Genomic DNA, 16897 nt, shown 5'->3' with positions numbered 1-16897 from the left:
TTCAACAATATAGAAAATTCACACATTATTACTTTTATGATTTCATGGTAGATTAATAAATTATTCATCATGGGCATTCGCTGATTTACAGACCAGCATTTGGGAACTACTGTTTAAAACATCACCACCCCTATATTTTTTTAATTAAAAAAAATTTTTTTAATGGGGAAAACTCACATGGTATAAACTTCAAAAGGTACAGTCAGTTGTATAAGTGGAAAGACTTCTTCCTCCATCCCCCATCACAAAATTCTACCAGAGGCAACCATTTTTTATAACTAAGTTTTCTGTACACCCTTCCAGAGATCTTTCTGTTTAAATCCAAGAGAATACATATATACATTTTTTACTTTTTAAGCATAAATGGCAGCCCCCCATACAAACACATATTACTTTTATTACTTCACTGTATATCATGGAGGTCATTCCATATCAGTAAACAAAGTGCCTCCTCATTCTTTTTTTTTTTTTTTTTTTTTTTGTGGTACGCGGGCCTCTCACTGTTGTGGCCTCTCCCGTTGCGGAGCACAGGCTCCGGATGCGCAGGCTCAGCAGCCATGGCTCATGGGCCGAGCATGTGGGATCCTCCCAGACCGGGGCACGAACCTGTGTCCCCTGCATCAGCAGGCGGACTCCCAACCACTGTGCCACTAGGGAAGCCCCTCATTCTTTTTTTATAGTTGATAGTATTCCATGGTTTGAATGTACTTTAGCCACTTCACTATAGATGGATTTTTGAATTTCCAATCTCTTATTTATATGATATTGCAATGAATAGTCATGCATTTTTATTTCTCACAATGTAAGTACATGCATAGGGCAAATTCCTAGAACAGGAATTTCTGTGCTAAAGGGTATGCACATTTGTATGATGGATACTGCCAAATTGACCTTCATAGAGGTTGGATCAATTTATTTTCCCACCAGCAAGATACAGAACTGTGGGAACCATATCTGGTGCTGAAGTATCTCCTGAGCCAACAGCCCCATCATCCATTAAAGAAGTATCAGCTTCTCTCAATAACATAGCCTAGAAGTACCAGCCGAGCTGCATCCCCATAAAGAGCGGCACTTGCCATCCCTGGAGCCAGAGAGAAATCTGCATGTTATCAAATAGTCAGACCAACCAAAGTCTCAGCTGGAGAAGGAGAAGACATCTCTCCACCAACTGTTACAGCCCCTGACTTCTGAGTCTGGAACTGTCTGATGAAGTAGAGTTCCTTTAAAGAGACTGATCCACCTGCCTTAGCAAGTATAATCTTGGCTGCAACCCCTTTGGAATGGAGGAAAACTGACAATGGAGTCAGGGTACTTAATACAGCAGGATATACCACAGCTGATTAACTGACCATACGTAGCATTTCACAGGATGGCTGTGTTAGCGAGTTACAGTTCACATGTGGAAGGAGACAGAAACGAGGTAGGACACGACTTTCTAATTAATAAACATTAATTAATGAAGAGAGCATTAATTAATTAGTTGACATTGCTTATTATGTGTGAAAGCTGACTGCCAAGGTCAGGACCACAGTAATTTTGTATATGTTCATTTTTCATTCTGGTAAAGTTTTATTAAAGTTTTAGTGATTCTGTGAAATGTTGATGGATTTCCCCTCATCTTCATCCCCACAGCCACTACTCAGTTATAAACCAAAGCCTGGCACTTAAGATCCTTCATTACATCTAGTTGTACCTTACAGCTTCGTCTTCCATTTACTTATCTCCTTCCCCTATGGGCTCTGACTACACTCAAATATATTAGTTGAGAATCTTTAAGTTACAAGTAACAGAAATCAACTGAGGTTAGTTAAGTCTCAAAGAGAGGTGTTAGTAGAGGGATATTGGGGTATCTCATGGAATTCAGGGCAGCGATACATTATAACAGTGGACTGAGACCAGGATCTGAAACGCTTTGGAAAACCCAGGCAGTTTTCTCTCCATCTCCGACCTCTGCTTCTTGTGTTTTCTTCATTCTGGCTTTTCTTTTTTGTTTTCAACACCTCATTGCAAATCACGGTTACCATCAGCTTTAGATTTTACATATATTCGGTTTCCATCATTCAGAGAAAACCTGTCTTCTCTTTCTCACTTCTTATCTCAAAATCATGGGGAAGCTCTCTTACTGGCCCAGCTAGGTCAGGCGCCCACCACTAAACAAGTCAACTGTAGGCAGAGATCTCAGCTTCTGTGGGAACCATGTGGATGATGTGGTGGTGAATGGGGCCGGGGAGGGGGGGGAGGTGCTGGAGGGGCAGGAGAGCAGAAGAAAGGGTTACTGTTCATAGCATTCCATATCCTACTCACTCTTCAATGCTGGCTTATCAGATCAGAACTTTAGAACTGGAAAGGATCTAGGAACTCACCTAATTGAAACTTCTCTCTTTATAGATAAAGAAATGGAGACTCCCCTTCTTTAATTACTCACATCTTTTCACCTAAGTCATATTTTTGAGTATTTTTTCCTCTAAGTTTGTTAGCCTGGCTTTCCAAACACTTGCCCTTAATGGCTGAACATAGCTGCTTTTCGCCATTGTAAGACTTTTACTTCTCAGATCTATTGCCCCAAGGAAGTCTTTCATAAATTATGCTTCAGAGCCTACCCACTGGCTTTGCCTTTTATCAGTGCTTATTCATTCATTCGATTTATCCCACAGGAACTTCTCCTTCTGTTGGTTATGTGAATGTTCTTCCCCAGAACTGTGTGCTTAGGCATAATTCTCTTCTCAAGCTAGACATTTTGTCTGATCTTGTTAACATCCGAACGCCTCTTACATCTACATCTATATCTTACAAATCTCTCCTGAGTTCCAGGAGAAAACATTATGTTCAATATCCCACTGGATATCTCCACTTGGGTAACTCATAGTCACCTCAAAGTGTGTCCAAAACTCAACTCAATTTTTTCAATAAAATCTGTATTCCTTAATCCAGGAAGTGGTATCACCACTCATCCAATTCTCCAGTTTAAACTTCTCCCTCTCATCTGTCACCTTTCCCAATCAGTCACCAGGTCCTATACATTCTGTTCAGGATCTCTTCAGTTTATATCCTCTGCTCTATTCCCATTGTCAGTACTTTAATCAGGCTCTTAGCATTTCCTAACTGCTTAAATAGATTCCTAAATATTTTTTATATATCTAATCTGGACTCATCTCTCTGTCATCCCCACTGCTGCTAGAGTGGTCACACTAAAACATATAACTAATCAAATTATTGCTTGAAATCCCTCAATGGTTTCTTATAACTTGAAGCTAAATGTCAGATTCCTTAATAGAATACTTGGTATAGAGCACTGCCTTTTTTTCTAGTAGTGGCTCCCAAATTTCCCCCCAAGCGTACTTCTCTCCAGCCATAAACATATTATGGTCCTCCAAATATTCCATGCTATTTCATGGTTTCTGGTGATCAACTATGCTATTTTTTCCTCCTTCTGCCTAACTTCTTTTTTATCTCCTACTCATCCTCCTAGATTTAGTTTGTGTTACATCTTCAGGGAATACTACACAAAATCTATGAAGTTTTGGATGAACAATTGAAGTCTTGGCTGAATTTACTAAATAAATATCTAGGCCTTATCCTACAGGATTTTTGACTAGAGAGTGATAGCAAGGGATTTTAATTTTATAAAATTACTCTGGAATCACTATGGAGGACCATGGCTCAACATGAAGCAATAGCCAGGGCTATTCAACTTCAATTTGCTTCACACTGTTGCTTGCTACACTTCCTTATTTTCTTACCCTTGCTACCATGGGTTTGCACCTAAAAAAAAAAAAAAAAAAAAAAAAAAAAAAAAATCATCGAATCCTTGCCTCAGGCTCTGTTTTCTTGAAGACTCTGGTTAAGACAAGCACACAGCCCCAGTTTGAGTAATCAGGGCCAATTGGACAATTTCTGGACTTACCTTTGAGGTATTAGGGAATGGGCTTCCTTTTTTTCCACTGGACACAAATCTGGAAGACTGTGGCCCTGGAAGCTACTGGCAGTGGAAGAGGAGAAAGACTGCCTATAAATGCAAAAACACAGAGGAAATAGATCCAAGAAATGGAGAGAGAAAACTCAGTTCTGGTCTCACTGTTTGACATCTGGATCAAGCCTCACCTGAAGCTAGAGCTCTTGGGTTTTCAAACTGATAAATGAATAAACCCTAATAGATTCAAGAGTTCAAATGTCCTACATCTGAGGCTGCCTGTTTTAGCAGAAGCATGGCCCAGTCTTACATCCTTAACTCATTCCCAGCTCCCCCAACTTCCTAGCTTAGGGCTACCTTTTCTGGCTTTCTCCAACTAAGCAATGCCCTTTTCAATTACCAGAAACTGGTGTTTGGCTAAAGAGAGGCTGACCTTAATACTGGGAAGAGAAGGCTCTCAAATACAGAATATTGTCAGTGGGTTTCTCTTAAGCATATAAAAATTATGTCAATAATTGTTCTAGCACCTGTAAGGAACCCAAACTTGAGCAAGATAAATTCCCCGCCCTTAGGTCTGATGCTCAAGAGCAGCACTGTCTAAGAGAAATATAATGTGAGCCACAACACAAATGCGAACCACATAAATAATTTTAAAATGTCTACCAGCCACATTAATGCAATAAAAAGCAGTAAGTAAAATTAATTTTAAAAATATATTCCATTTGATACAATATATCCAAATATTACTATTTCAACATGTAATCAATATAAAAGTTATTAGTGAGTTAACTTTTTTTTTTTTTTTACTAAATCTTCAAAATACAATATTTTATAGTTACAGCAGATGTCATTTTGGACTAGCCACATTTCAAATGCTTAAGAGCCACACGTACCTAGTGGCTACTGTGTTGGACAGTGAAGCTCTCGAGAGCATTCATATAGATAAACACTTACTTTTATCATATAAACACTTCAGTGGAAGACTGTAATCAGTGTGATTTAGAGATACAAATTCTACCCTCTGAAAGAGTAAGGAAAGTAAGATGGAAAGAGGAAAACAGACAACTTGTGTCTAACATTATTTCCCATATTACAGATATCCCTGGAGGTGGAGGAACTAAATCAAAGGCTTTTGTATACAGATGGACCTTAAATGCCCTGACTTCTTATGATAGCCTTTTGGGGAAAGGGTAACATTTTCTGAAATTTGAGAATGAAAGTTTTGGGGAACATCGTCTTGCTATCTTGGAAATTTCTTTTCCCCACAGCGTGATCATTTCTGAATCGCTTCTGCTTCACTCCACCAATCAGCATTGCCCCCTCAAACTCCGTTTGAAGATAACAGGTCCATGTGTGAGAGGGTTGAGGAGAGGCTTCTGTGCACCAGAATTGCATCCTGGTGAAGGAAAGTTATACTTGGGAGGAGGTAGAAACCTCCAGCCTCAATACAGCAGTGCCCACCCATATTTCACTTGATGTGTAAGATTCTCCTCAACTTTCATATTTCCAAGAACAAGGACGTTTTCCTACACAACCACAAAATCATTTTCACACTCAGGATATTGATAATTGATACTATTATCTAATATATGTCACATTTAAATTCCCCCAACTGACCCAAAATCTCCTTTGTAGTTTTCTTTTTTATTTAACTTTTTTTTTTTTTTTTGGCCGTGCTGCTTGCGGAATCTTAGTTCCCTGACCAGCGATTGAACCCAGGCGAGGGCAGTGAAAGCACTGGACCACCAGGGAACTCCCAACATTTTTGTATTTTTTAAAAAGAAATCGGGGAATTCCCTGGCAGTCCGGTAGTTAGGACACGCTTTCACTGCTGGTGCTGGGGTTCAATCCCTAGTGGGGGAACTAAGATCCGCAAGCTGCGAGGCCCAAAAATAAGTAAGTAAATAAATAGATTTTAAAAAAAATCTTTCCCTATTCTGAAGTCCAAAATGTATTTAGGTTTTTAATCCTCCTGGAATTGATATTTGTGATGAAGTGAGACAAGGGGTCTCATTTTATATTTTTTTTCATAAGGATACCCTATTGTCTCAGAACCTTCATCGAAAAGGCCATCTTTTTTTCTCCGTTGCTATGCGATGCCACCTTTGTCACAAATTGTTTCCAAATATGTGATGGCTGTTAAAAAAAAAAAAGCGATGATTGTCATAAAAGTCAGACAACTGGTTTTCTCAGGAAGGAGGCATGGGAGTGTATTTGGGAATGGCACGACACTATTTTTGCTCTACATGATATGTCTGTTCAATAATTATTATACTGACCTTTCTATTTCAGAATATAATTGTGTTATATTTCCCAATAAAACGGTTAATTAAAAAGCAAGCAAATAGAAAAAAGAAATACATTGATGAGACGAGCGTCAGCATCTTCGAAAAGTGAGTTCGTGGCTGTTCTCTCAGCTGGGAAAGTTGGTGCGAGGTGCAAAGAAAGGCGTACAAGGTGGCAAAGCGCAGACGCAGCGCTAACGGGCGGAGGCCAAGTGCACCGCGGAAAGGGACATGCCCTAGACCTTTCCCCTACACTGGCTTGGCAGTAGCCGGGAGCCGCCAGGGTGGGAGCTTCTTGGTCAGGTGACGGCGCAGTTCCGTCCCGAATGAAACCACACGCACAGCCAGCGACCCACAAGGATGACCTCCGCAGAGGCGGAAGGACCCTCCTCCGCCCCGCAGCTAGCGGGATTCGCGTCTGAGCCGCAGACGCGCGAAGACTAAGCGGCGCAGCTGAGGCCTCCGGGAGGGGGCGGACCTTGGGCAGCCGCTGGGCATTCTGGGCCTGGTGTCCAGGAGGCTTCTGTGCGAAGCGCGAAACCAGGGGTCCTCTGCCTGTCTTGCACTTGCGTGTTTGGGGAAAGGGTCCGGGAGCCGTTACGAGGCCGCGGCGGAGCCGGTGGAGTCCGGGGTTGCGAGGCATATCCCAGGTTAGGGGAAGGCCGGCGAATGCCGGTGGCGGGCTGAGGGGCTGCGTTTTGGAACTCAGGGGATCTGTCTCCGCGGGTACCGCGTCCCCCCAACCCCCTTTCTGGGTGGGAACGGCTCCGGGGCAGCGGCTTATCGCGTCTGCTCCTGTGGGTTCAGGACCTTTCGAACTTGGAAGACCCTGCTGTCGGCTGGGACCCCTTCCCAAGTCCAGCAATCCTTTGCTCGCTCCTCCAGTACACTGTAGGGAGGTGCTCAGTAAACTTTCGGACATGCATGGAATTCCCAGGGAGACAGTGGTTTTGGGGCCGGTGGGAAGGTCTCCGCTTAAGGCTTTCTTGGAGCCCACAAGGCCGGGCTGCACCGAGCAAGTCAGGATGTTGAGCGTGAAGGCAGAGGCAGTTCCGCAGGCAGCAGGAACCCATTAGAGGGGAAAAACATCTGATCTGAGGTCTCTGCCCGAGCTTCTGGGCCGAAGTTGGGGCTGGAAGAGGAAACTGCTCTCGGAGCTCCTGGGGGACCTTCGTTATTGCTGACCCTTTTACTTGCAGGGAGCGGGGATTGGATCAAGTAACGGCATCCAGGGTAGGGGCAAAAACGAACAAGTCACGGAGAATTTGCCTTCGGAGCCAGGCAAGCTTTACGTAGGATCTGGGGTGAGCAACAGTCTGTGCAGTGTGAATCAGAGAGGAGGAAACGCCGCAATGTGAGGGACTGGTCAGGTGAGAAAGGACCAAAAGTCTCTGTTCTAGCAAGGCCCAGAGTTGCTTAACTGGATTCTCCGATTGCAGACCTGGTCTTTCAGAGCTCTTTCCTCCCCCCCCAGCCTTGTCATTTCAGCATTTTACCTTTCCTGTGAGGAGGAAGATCAGCCAAGTCCCAGGTGAGTAGAAGTTTCTTCTCTCCTAAAATTTAATTTGTGAGAGGGAATAGGTGTACTATCTCATCTCTCCCTTGAGAAGGAGAAGGAGATCCACATTTGTTGAGTGCCAGTGTGTGTACTTTGCCATCACTCAGTTGTTTGGGTAGCTGAGTATGGTTGGAAGGAGTACTCTAATTTTAAAGATGTGTCAGTAGCCTCAGGAAAACTGCAAACTTGCCCAAGAATACTCATAAGGCAAGTAGCATACTAAATACTATTGACCTACTCAGGTTCAGAATCCAGATCTCTAGGACCCCCAGACTCTTGGCAGCATGCTGGTGTTTCCCAAACATCTCATTCACTTACCACCTATTTCTACCATACCTATGTACCACATATATTGTTAGTCTCATATTTTTAATTTTTTACTTACATTTATTTAAAAAATCAAACTTGTGCTTAGAAACACTACATATGAAATTATGCCTTTGAAGAACACTCTAAGCTTTATATTTATTCTAAGATGTTGATCCATGTGCCACGTAAATCATCTCCTGTCAAAAAGATACAAACTGAATTTGGGGACAAAGTGCACACTGCATCATGCCCTTGCCTGGATTTTTTCTGCATAGGAAAGTCCAAGCAACACATTGAGTCTAAATTGTCCATCCCCAGTGTATTGTTTTTTCCTTTTAGGTAAATAATTCCACAAAGAATGCTCTCCTTTTGTGTCTTCTTCTTTTTTTTTTTAATATAAATTTATTTACGTATTTATTTTTGGCTGTGTTGGGTCTTGTTGCTGTGCGCAGGCTTTAAGTGCGGTGAGCGGGGCTACTCTTCGTTGCGGTGTGTGGGCTTCTCGTTGCAGTGGCTTCTCTTGTTGCAGAGCACAGGCTCTAGGTGCGCGGGCTTCAGTAGATGCAGCCTGTGAGCTCAGTAGTTGTGGCTGGCCGGCTCTAGAGCGCAGGCTCAGTAGTTGTGGCGCACGGGCTTAGTTGCTCCGCGGCCTGTGGGATCTTCCTGGACCAGGGCTCAAACCCGTGTCCCTTGCATTGGCAGGGGGATTCTTCGTCACTGCGCCACCAGGGAAGTCCCTTGTGTCTTCTTTACAAACATTTCACTTACCTGTTAAGAGCTACCCTGTTTTGAGTGTTGTATGTAAAACAAGTAGGAAGTCCATGCATTTCAGGAGCTTACGCTCTCTTTGGGGAGTTAATAGATACATACGAAATAATTGAAACCAGTACTGTCCAATAGAACTTTGTGTGACAGGGAAGTGTTCTATATCTGTGCCTTATAATGTGGTACCCACCAACCACATGTAGCTACTGAGCACTTGAAATGTGTCTAATTTTATTTAATTTTAATTAAATTTAAATAGCTGCATGTGACTGGTGGCTACATATTGGATAGCCCAGGACTGGATATTTGAAGTAAACTATTTTCAAGGTCAGTTGATTTGGATTTAGTGCCCTCCTCTGCAGCGGGGTGGGGGTAGGGGGCAACCCGAAGTATACGTGTTAATTGCCATTTAACTTTTGTTTCTTGGTGGAGGGTAAAGATTCTCTCCCAGTTTCAGGGACTTCATAGTCCAAATAGCATTACTCATTTTGTATAAATTTATTTATTTATTTGTTTTTGGCTGTCTTGGGTCTTCGTTGCTGTACACGGGCTTTCTCTAGTTGTGGCGAGCGGGGGCTGCTCTTTGTTGTGGTGCACGGGCTTCTCATTGCAGTGGCTTCTCTTGTTGCAGAGCACGGGCTCTAGACGCACAGGCTTCAGTAGTTGTGGTGCGTGGGCTCAGTAGTTGTGGCTCGTGGGCTCTAGAGAGCAGGCTCATAGTTGTGCCCTACGGGCTTAGTTGCTCCACAGCATGTGGGATCTTCCCGGACCAGGGCTCGAACCCGTGTCCTCTGAATTGGCAGGCAGATTCTTAACCACTGTGCCACCAGGGAAGTCCAACATTACTAATTTTGAAACTATCATCATCTAAGGCACATTTATAGTTTAAGACACTTGTGTAAACGTGCAGCTTCTGTGTTTTATTACTGTTGAAATATCCTATAAAGCAATAACTTTATAGGATATACCCAGAAGTCTTAGCATTATATTACTTTCGTTCATTGCAAATAACTTGTTTTCCAGCTATCTGTGTTTTCCTTCATTAGGGACATTTAGACTATTTAAAAATTAGTTAAGTACAATGATAACTAATATTAATACCATTTTCAAAGTATCAGTTGTTAAGTTTTTAACATGGGAGTTGGTACATACTGCTCTTTCATTGCTCCTTAGAGTAGCAAGGAGGAAGCTTTGCTCACAGTTTTTACCTCAATCAGCTTACATTCTGTGTCAAGTTATTTTCTTGTCACCCAAAGTCAAAATACTACTCATGGGCTACTCATACCTTGTTTTGTTTTTTGGAGTTTTTTTTGTATGCAGGGTTAGATATGTGAAGTAAGAAGGAAGGCTTAAAAAGAGTATCTTCACAAGATAATTTGCCTAGTTTCTTTTTTTTTCATATTTTAATTTTATTGGAGTATAGTTTTTTATTTTACATTTATTTATTTGGTTGCACTAGGTCTTAGTTGCAGCAGGTGGGCTCCTTAGTTGTGGCTCACCAGCTCCTTAGTTGTGGCATACAAACTCTTAGTTGCAGCATGCATATGGGACCTAGTTTCCTGACCAGAGATTGAACCTGGGCCCCCTACATTGGGAGCACGGAGTCTTAACCACTGCACCATCAGGGAAGTCCCTTTATTGGAGTATAGCTGATTTACAATGTTATGTTAGTTTCAGTTGTACAGTAAAGTAATTCATATACATATACATATATTCATTCTTTTTTAGATTCTTTTTTCATATAGGTTATCACAGAATATTGGGTAGAGTTCCCTGTGCTATACAGTAGGTCCTTGTTGGTTATCTAAATATCTTATATATAGTAGTGTACATGTGCTCACCCCAAGCTCCTGATTTATCCCTCCCCTCTACTAGTTTCTTTTTTTCTGAACAGGGATTGAACCTGGCCCATGGTAGTGAAAGCCCGGAGTCCTAACCGCTAGGCCACCAGGGAACTCCCCTAGTTTCTTAAGATTAAAAATACTTGAGAGACAAAACAATCAAACATAATGTATGGTCTTTGTTTCCTGGTTTAACGAAAAGCTATCCAAATGGTTTTTAGGGCAGCTGAGGAAATTTGAATATGGACTGGAGTATTAGGGAATTATTAATTTTGGTAGATATGATAATATTGTAGTTAATGTAGGAGGCTTCTTTGGAAAAGTATGTGAAGCATTTGTATTTGAAGCATGATGATTTCTGTAATTTATTTTAAAGTAGTTAGGCTAAAAAAAAACACCTGAAAGAAGCAAACACAGCAACATGTCAACAGTTATTTATCTAGATTGTGTTCATTGTTCTATTCTGTCTCCTGTGCTTGTGAAATTGTTTGCTGTAAAAAGGGAGAGTATTTGTCCCTCAGTAGAGCACTGAGATATTGGGTGTGAAGCACCTGGCTCAGTGTCTAGCACACAACAACTGTGCAATAAATATTCACTATTATTTATAGCAAAATACAGTAATATTTTAAGAGTTTTCACTTACATATTTTCCATCATAAGCTAATTTCTTGTGGAGGGAGAAAATAAACTTAGTGGGAAACACCAATTTCTATAGTGTTAGGAGGAATTTATACAGTCAGTAAAGTAAAACCCACCAAGAGCTTTTTCTTCTTGTCATTTTCTTAATATATCTCAAACACAAAAAAAACTGATTTCCACAAGTTGCTGTGAATATCCTCTCTCGTTACTTCATGCTATTACTTCATGAGTAGATCTATTTGTATTTATCTGTAGTTAGTCTTTGAATTTTGCCACACTATGTTTCTGAGAACTACATTTAAAAGCAGTCATTGTAGGGCTTCCCTGGTGGCGCAGTGGTTGAGAGTCTGCCTGCCAATGCAGGGGACATGGGTTCGTGCCCTGGTCCAGGAAGATCCCACATGCCGTTGGAGCGGCTGGGCCCGTGAGCCATGGCCGCTGAGCCTGCGCGTCCAGAGCCTGTGCTCCACAACGGGAGAGGCCACAACAGTGAGAGGCCCGCATAACGCAAAAAAAAAAAAAAAAAAAAAGCAGTCATTGTAGAGCTGATTTTTCTCAAGGAACAGTTTGTTATTGAGATTTATTTTCCTAGTCAAGGACTTTGTATCAAAAGAATTGTAGAAGTGGTCCATGGTAAACTGGCAAACATTGCTCCAACATTTACAATGATCTACATTCACTTAAAAAATGAAATAATGTCCCAAGGCAGTAGAATTTTGAAGGAAAAAAGGCAAACCTCAAATTTCCTTTTAAATGAAGAAACTGAGGACAAAGTAGGTGATTTGCTTAAAGTCACATATGGTATGTTAGTACCAGATTCAGTAATAAAACTTAAGTTTTATTTTGCCCTTAAAAATTTTTGCCAAGTATTCATATATGGATGATACAATGAGTCTTATTGTTGTAAATTGTACCCGTAGTACAACTCTATAGCATTACTAATTGGTCATAAATAAATAAGCATCTTTAAAGACTGTATATAAATAATTAGTCGTGATTCTTTTTTACCTCATTGGAATTTGAAAGTGCTTTTGAGAAATTTTTCATTTGGGTAATGCATTTCTTTAACATGATATGCACGGCCTTTGCCCAATCCAGAGCTGTGCCATGGCAGAGACTAGGGAAGAGGAGACGGTGTCAGCAGAGGCCTCAGGGTTCTCAGACTTGAGTGACTCAGAGTTTCTGGACCTGGACGATACACAAGAGTCAAGTACGTCACATAACAAGCCTGGCCCTTCTTCTGAACTCCCTGGGAAGGATGGCAAGCTCATAAGCTTACCAAAGTGGAAAAGGGGATTGGATGTCTTGTCACCTATGGAACAATTCCATCTTAAATATTTGTATGTCACTGACCTGTCTACTCAGAACTGGTGTGAACAGCAAATGGTATATGGGAAGGAGCTTCCTGGTTTCTTGACACCTGAGAAGTCATCTGTTTTGGACACTGGTGCCAGCATCCACCTAGCTAGAGAACTAGAAGTTCATGATCTTGTGACTGTCCCCATCACCTCTAAAGAAGATGCTTGGGCAATTAAGTTTCTGAACATATTATCGATGATTCCTACCCTGCAGTCAGAAGGGCGCATCAGAGAGTTTCCAGTGTTTGGAGAAGTGGAGGGTGTGCTCCTTGTTGGAGTGATTGATGAGCTGCACTATACAGCCAGGGGGGAACTGGAACTGGCTGAACTCAAGACACGCAGGCACCCTGTGCTCCCTCCAGACGCTCAGAGAAAAAAAGACTGTTTTCAGGTCAGCCTGTACAAATATATCTTTGATGCCATGGTACAAGGGAAAGTGACCACTGCTAGCCTAATCCACCACACAAAATTGTGTCCAGAAAAGCCATTGGGACCTTCAGTGCTGAGGCATGCCCGGCAGGGAGGCTTCTCTGTGAAGTCCTTGGGTGACCTCATGGAGCTGGTCTTCCTGTCTCTAACACTGTCTGACCTCCCAGTTATTGATATGCTGAAGATTGAGTATATCCACCAAGAGACTGCCACTGTGCTGGGTACAGAGATAGTGGCCTTTGAAGAGACGGAGGTGAGAAACAAAGTGCAGCACTATATGGCCTACTGGATGGGACACCGAGAGCCTCAAGGTGTTGATGTGGAGGAGGCTTGGAAATGCCGGACATGCAGCTATGCAGATATCTGTGAGTGGAGGAAGAGCGGTGGGTTGCCCAACTCCATGCTAGAGCCACAAACCGAAAAAGCCAAATGAACGGAAGATAGACTTTCAGGAACTTTGATCTTTCCTGCTCCTAATGTACTCAGCAGAGTGAAAGAGGACCAATCTCTGAGCTTCACTTCCATGGAGAGTGTTCTTATTTTGGTTCTTTTCATATTTCCTCAGCCTCTTACCACACAAATCCAGGACCAAGGCTCAGGGGTGAGTGGGAGAGATCTGGGATTATACTGTCCCTGGAGCTTTGCCGTAGATTGCCAAGAAGACAGATGCTTATCATGGCTGGAGCAAGGTATCCTTCAGCAATCATTGCTTTCCTAAGAAGATTCTTCAGTTTCTTTTAAGTCTCTTCCCTATTTTTTCTCAATCAGGGTTTCTACATTTTATATAATGAAATAAAATGAAACACTGTCCAGGTTGGTTGAACTGGATTTTTTCATAATCTCAACCCTTCAAAGAGGACCACCAGAATAGTTGTGTGTGCATGTTATTCCAAGCCTTTAAGTACATACATAAACATATTTCTGAAGTAGTGAAATGAGCAGAGCAGGAATTTAAAAGAAGCCTAATACATATGCTCAAAGAAATAAGGAAAAATGAAGCAGGAACAGGAAGTCATAAAAAATGAAAATAGTAAAAATGATATTAATATTTACAAAAGAATGTATACGTGAGTGGAAGTTTGTATTATCTTCAACCCCACAGGTACCCATCATCATCTCCTACTCTAAGACCAGAGCATAAGTGATGCCCTGGAATTAGACAGACCTGGACTCTATTCTTTACTAGCTTGGGACCTTGGGAAAGTTTCTAAGCCTTTTCTGAGCCTCAGTTTTCCAATATGGAAAATGGAGTGATGGTAATTATACTCACCTCATAGAGTTATTATGAGGATTAAATGAGATGATGCATGCAAAGAGCTTAGGACAGTACTCAGCACAGCAGAATCATTCGATGATTCAGTATATGGATGGCGCTGCTGCTACTGCTGCTGCAGCTGATAATAATGAAGATAATGTTGATGATAGTGTAAGTTGTTTCTAGTCCTTTGTTTCATTCATCTCTTTTTCCATTGAGCAACATTCTCAAATATTTTGGTCTCAGATCCTTTGCATGCTTAAAAATTATTGACGATACCAAAGACATATTGTTTATATTGGTTTTATCAATGATATTTACTATAGGTCAAAACTGAGACTCTAGGGCTTTCCTGGTGGCTCAGTGGTTGAGAGTCCGCCTGCCGATGCAGGGAACATGGGTTCGTGCACCGGTCCGGGAAGATCCCACATGCCGCGGAGCGGCTGGGCCCGTGAGCCATGGCCGCTGAGCCTGCGCATCCACAGCCTGTGCTCCGCAATGGGAGAGGCCACAACAGTGAGAGACCCGCGTACCGCAAAAAAAATAAATAAATAAATAAAATAAAAGAATAATAAGAGAATATAATGAACAACTTTATGCCAATACATTTGACAGCTTAGATGATACAGAAAAATTCCTTGAAAGATACAAACTACCAAAGCTCTCTCAAGAAGAAAATCTGTAACCCGAATAGCCCTATATCTAATAAAGAGATTGACTTTGTAGTTTAAAACCTTCCCAGAAAGAAAACTCCAGGTCCAGATGACTTTACTGCTGAATTCTACCCAATATTTAAAGAAGAAATAATACTAAAGTCTACACAAACTTCCAGAAAATGGAAGAGGAGGGGAACTTCCCTACTCATTCAATGATGCCAGCATTACTCTAATACCCAGACCACATATTACTGGTAGACCAGTATACCCTATGAACATAAATGCAAAAATTTTAAACAAAATTTTAGCAAACAGAATCCAGCAATACAGAAAAAGGACATGACCAAATGAGGTTTATGCCAGGAATGCAAGATTGGTTTAACATTAAAAGTATCAATGTAATTCACCATATTAATATACTAAACATGAAAAAAACATGATAATCTCAATAGATGCAAAAATTTTTTTGAGAAAATACAGCATCTGTTCTTCAGAAAAACTCTTGGAAACCTAAAACTAAAAGGGAACTTCCTCAATCTCATGAAGGGCATCTACAAGAAACCTACAGTTAACATTATACTTAATGGTGAAAGACAATGTTTTTCCCCTTAGTTCAGAAAAAAGGCAGTTATGTCATCTGTCACCATTTCTAGTCATCATTGTAGTGGTGGATAACTTACTTCCAATGCAATAAGTAAAGGAAAATTGATAAAAGGCATCCAGATTGAGGAGGAAGAAATAAAACTTTATTTGCAGATAACATGATTATCTATGTAAGAAATCCCATGGAAACTTTGAAAAGCTAACAGATCGACATTCACAAATAAATTGTATTTCTACATAGTCACAACAAACAGTTGGTAATGGAAATTCAAAAATACAATTTATAATATCAAAATTATGAAATATTTAGGGATAAATCTGACCAAAAAATATGCAAGAGTTGTACACTGAAAACTAGAAAACACTGCTGAGAGAAATTAAAGTAAACTTAAATAAATGATGAGATATACCATGCTCATGGATTGGAAAACTTAATATTGTTAAGATATCAATTTTCCCCAAATTGACCTATAGATTCAAGACCCTAACCAGACAGGTTGCACTTATGGACATGAAACTATAGACAGTTTCACATTTATTCAGTATTCATAAATCTTTATTTAGCACCTATTTTGTGTCAGCCTCTGGAGATATAGTCATAGACAAAACTAAAATTCTACTCACACCAATTCCAACGTGTGTTTTTTTTCCCCCATCACCAAGCAATTCTCAGACATCAGCTGAGTGTCATATAGTTCAACTCAATTCTGCCACTATCTACCTGGCAATAATGTCAGGTCTCACACATTAAGGGTTCAGTCCTCTCAGACTGCCTGTCTGGCCCCACTTCAGATGCCAATTGCAAGTCCTGGTTGTCTACCTGTGCTTCTGACCTACTTGCTATAGACTGGAGGTTCCAACAACCCCCTCCTTGGGTTTGATTAGTTTACTAGAGTGGCTCACAGAACTCAGAGAAACATTTTACTTACTAGACTACCGGTTTATTATTAAAGGATATAACTCAGGGACAGCTATATGGAAGAGATGCATAAGGCAAGGTATGGAAAAAGGGCGCAGATCTTCTGTGCCCTCTCTGGGCACATCACTCTCCCCATACCTCCACATGTTCACCAAGCCAGAAGCTCTCTGAACCCCATATTTTTGGGGGTTTATTACATAGCCATGATTGATTAAATCATTCATTGCATAGCCATGATTGATTAAATCATTGGCCATTGGCTATTGATTCAACCTCCAGCCTCTCTCGCCTCCCCAGAGGTTAGGAGGCATGGGACTGAAAGTTCCAACCCTCTAATCACATGATTTGGTTTTCCTGGCAATCAGCCCCC

At 41.3% G+C, this 16897-nt stretch overlaps 1 protein-coding gene across 2 annotated transcripts; it reads left to right on the top strand.

Annotated features, from left to right (window-relative positions):
* Window positions 1-6711: 6711 nt before the first annotated feature.
* Window positions 6712-13857, top strand: EXO5 (exonuclease 5). 2 transcript variants are annotated; one of them, XM_082676040.1, is made up of 4 exons: window positions 6712-6845; window positions 7395-7565; window positions 7670-7726; window positions 12406-13857. In XM_082676040.1, the coding sequence occupies exon 4, from the start codon at window positions 12415-12417 to the stop codon at window positions 13525-13527; it is 1113 nt and encodes a 370-aa protein (XP_082532166.1). In that variant the 5' UTR covers window positions 6712-6845; window positions 7395-7565; window positions 7670-7726; window positions 12406-12414; the 3' UTR covers window positions 13528-13857. The 2 variants fall into 2 exon arrangements, with proteins under 2 accessions (XP_082532166.1, XP_082532167.1); XM_082676041.1 differs by lacking the exon at window positions 7395-7565.
* Window positions 13858-16897: the final 3040 nt, after the last annotated feature.

The sequence above is a fragment of the Grampus griseus genome (genome assembly GCF_964374135.1).
Source record: "Grampus griseus genome assembly, chromosome: 1".
NCBI classification, from domain to species: Eukaryota; Metazoa; Chordata; class Mammalia; order Artiodactyla; family Delphinidae; genus Grampus; species Grampus griseus.
The sequence above is the reverse complement of the archived record's forward strand: the minus strand, read 5'-3'. Positions and strand labels throughout refer to the sequence as shown.

Excerpts from the sequence above, each read along its gene's own strand:
- EXO5 (XM_082676041.1), top strand. The coding sequence starts at position 12,415 with ATGGCAGAGACTAGGGAAGAGGAGACGGTGTCAGCAGAGGCCTCAGGG.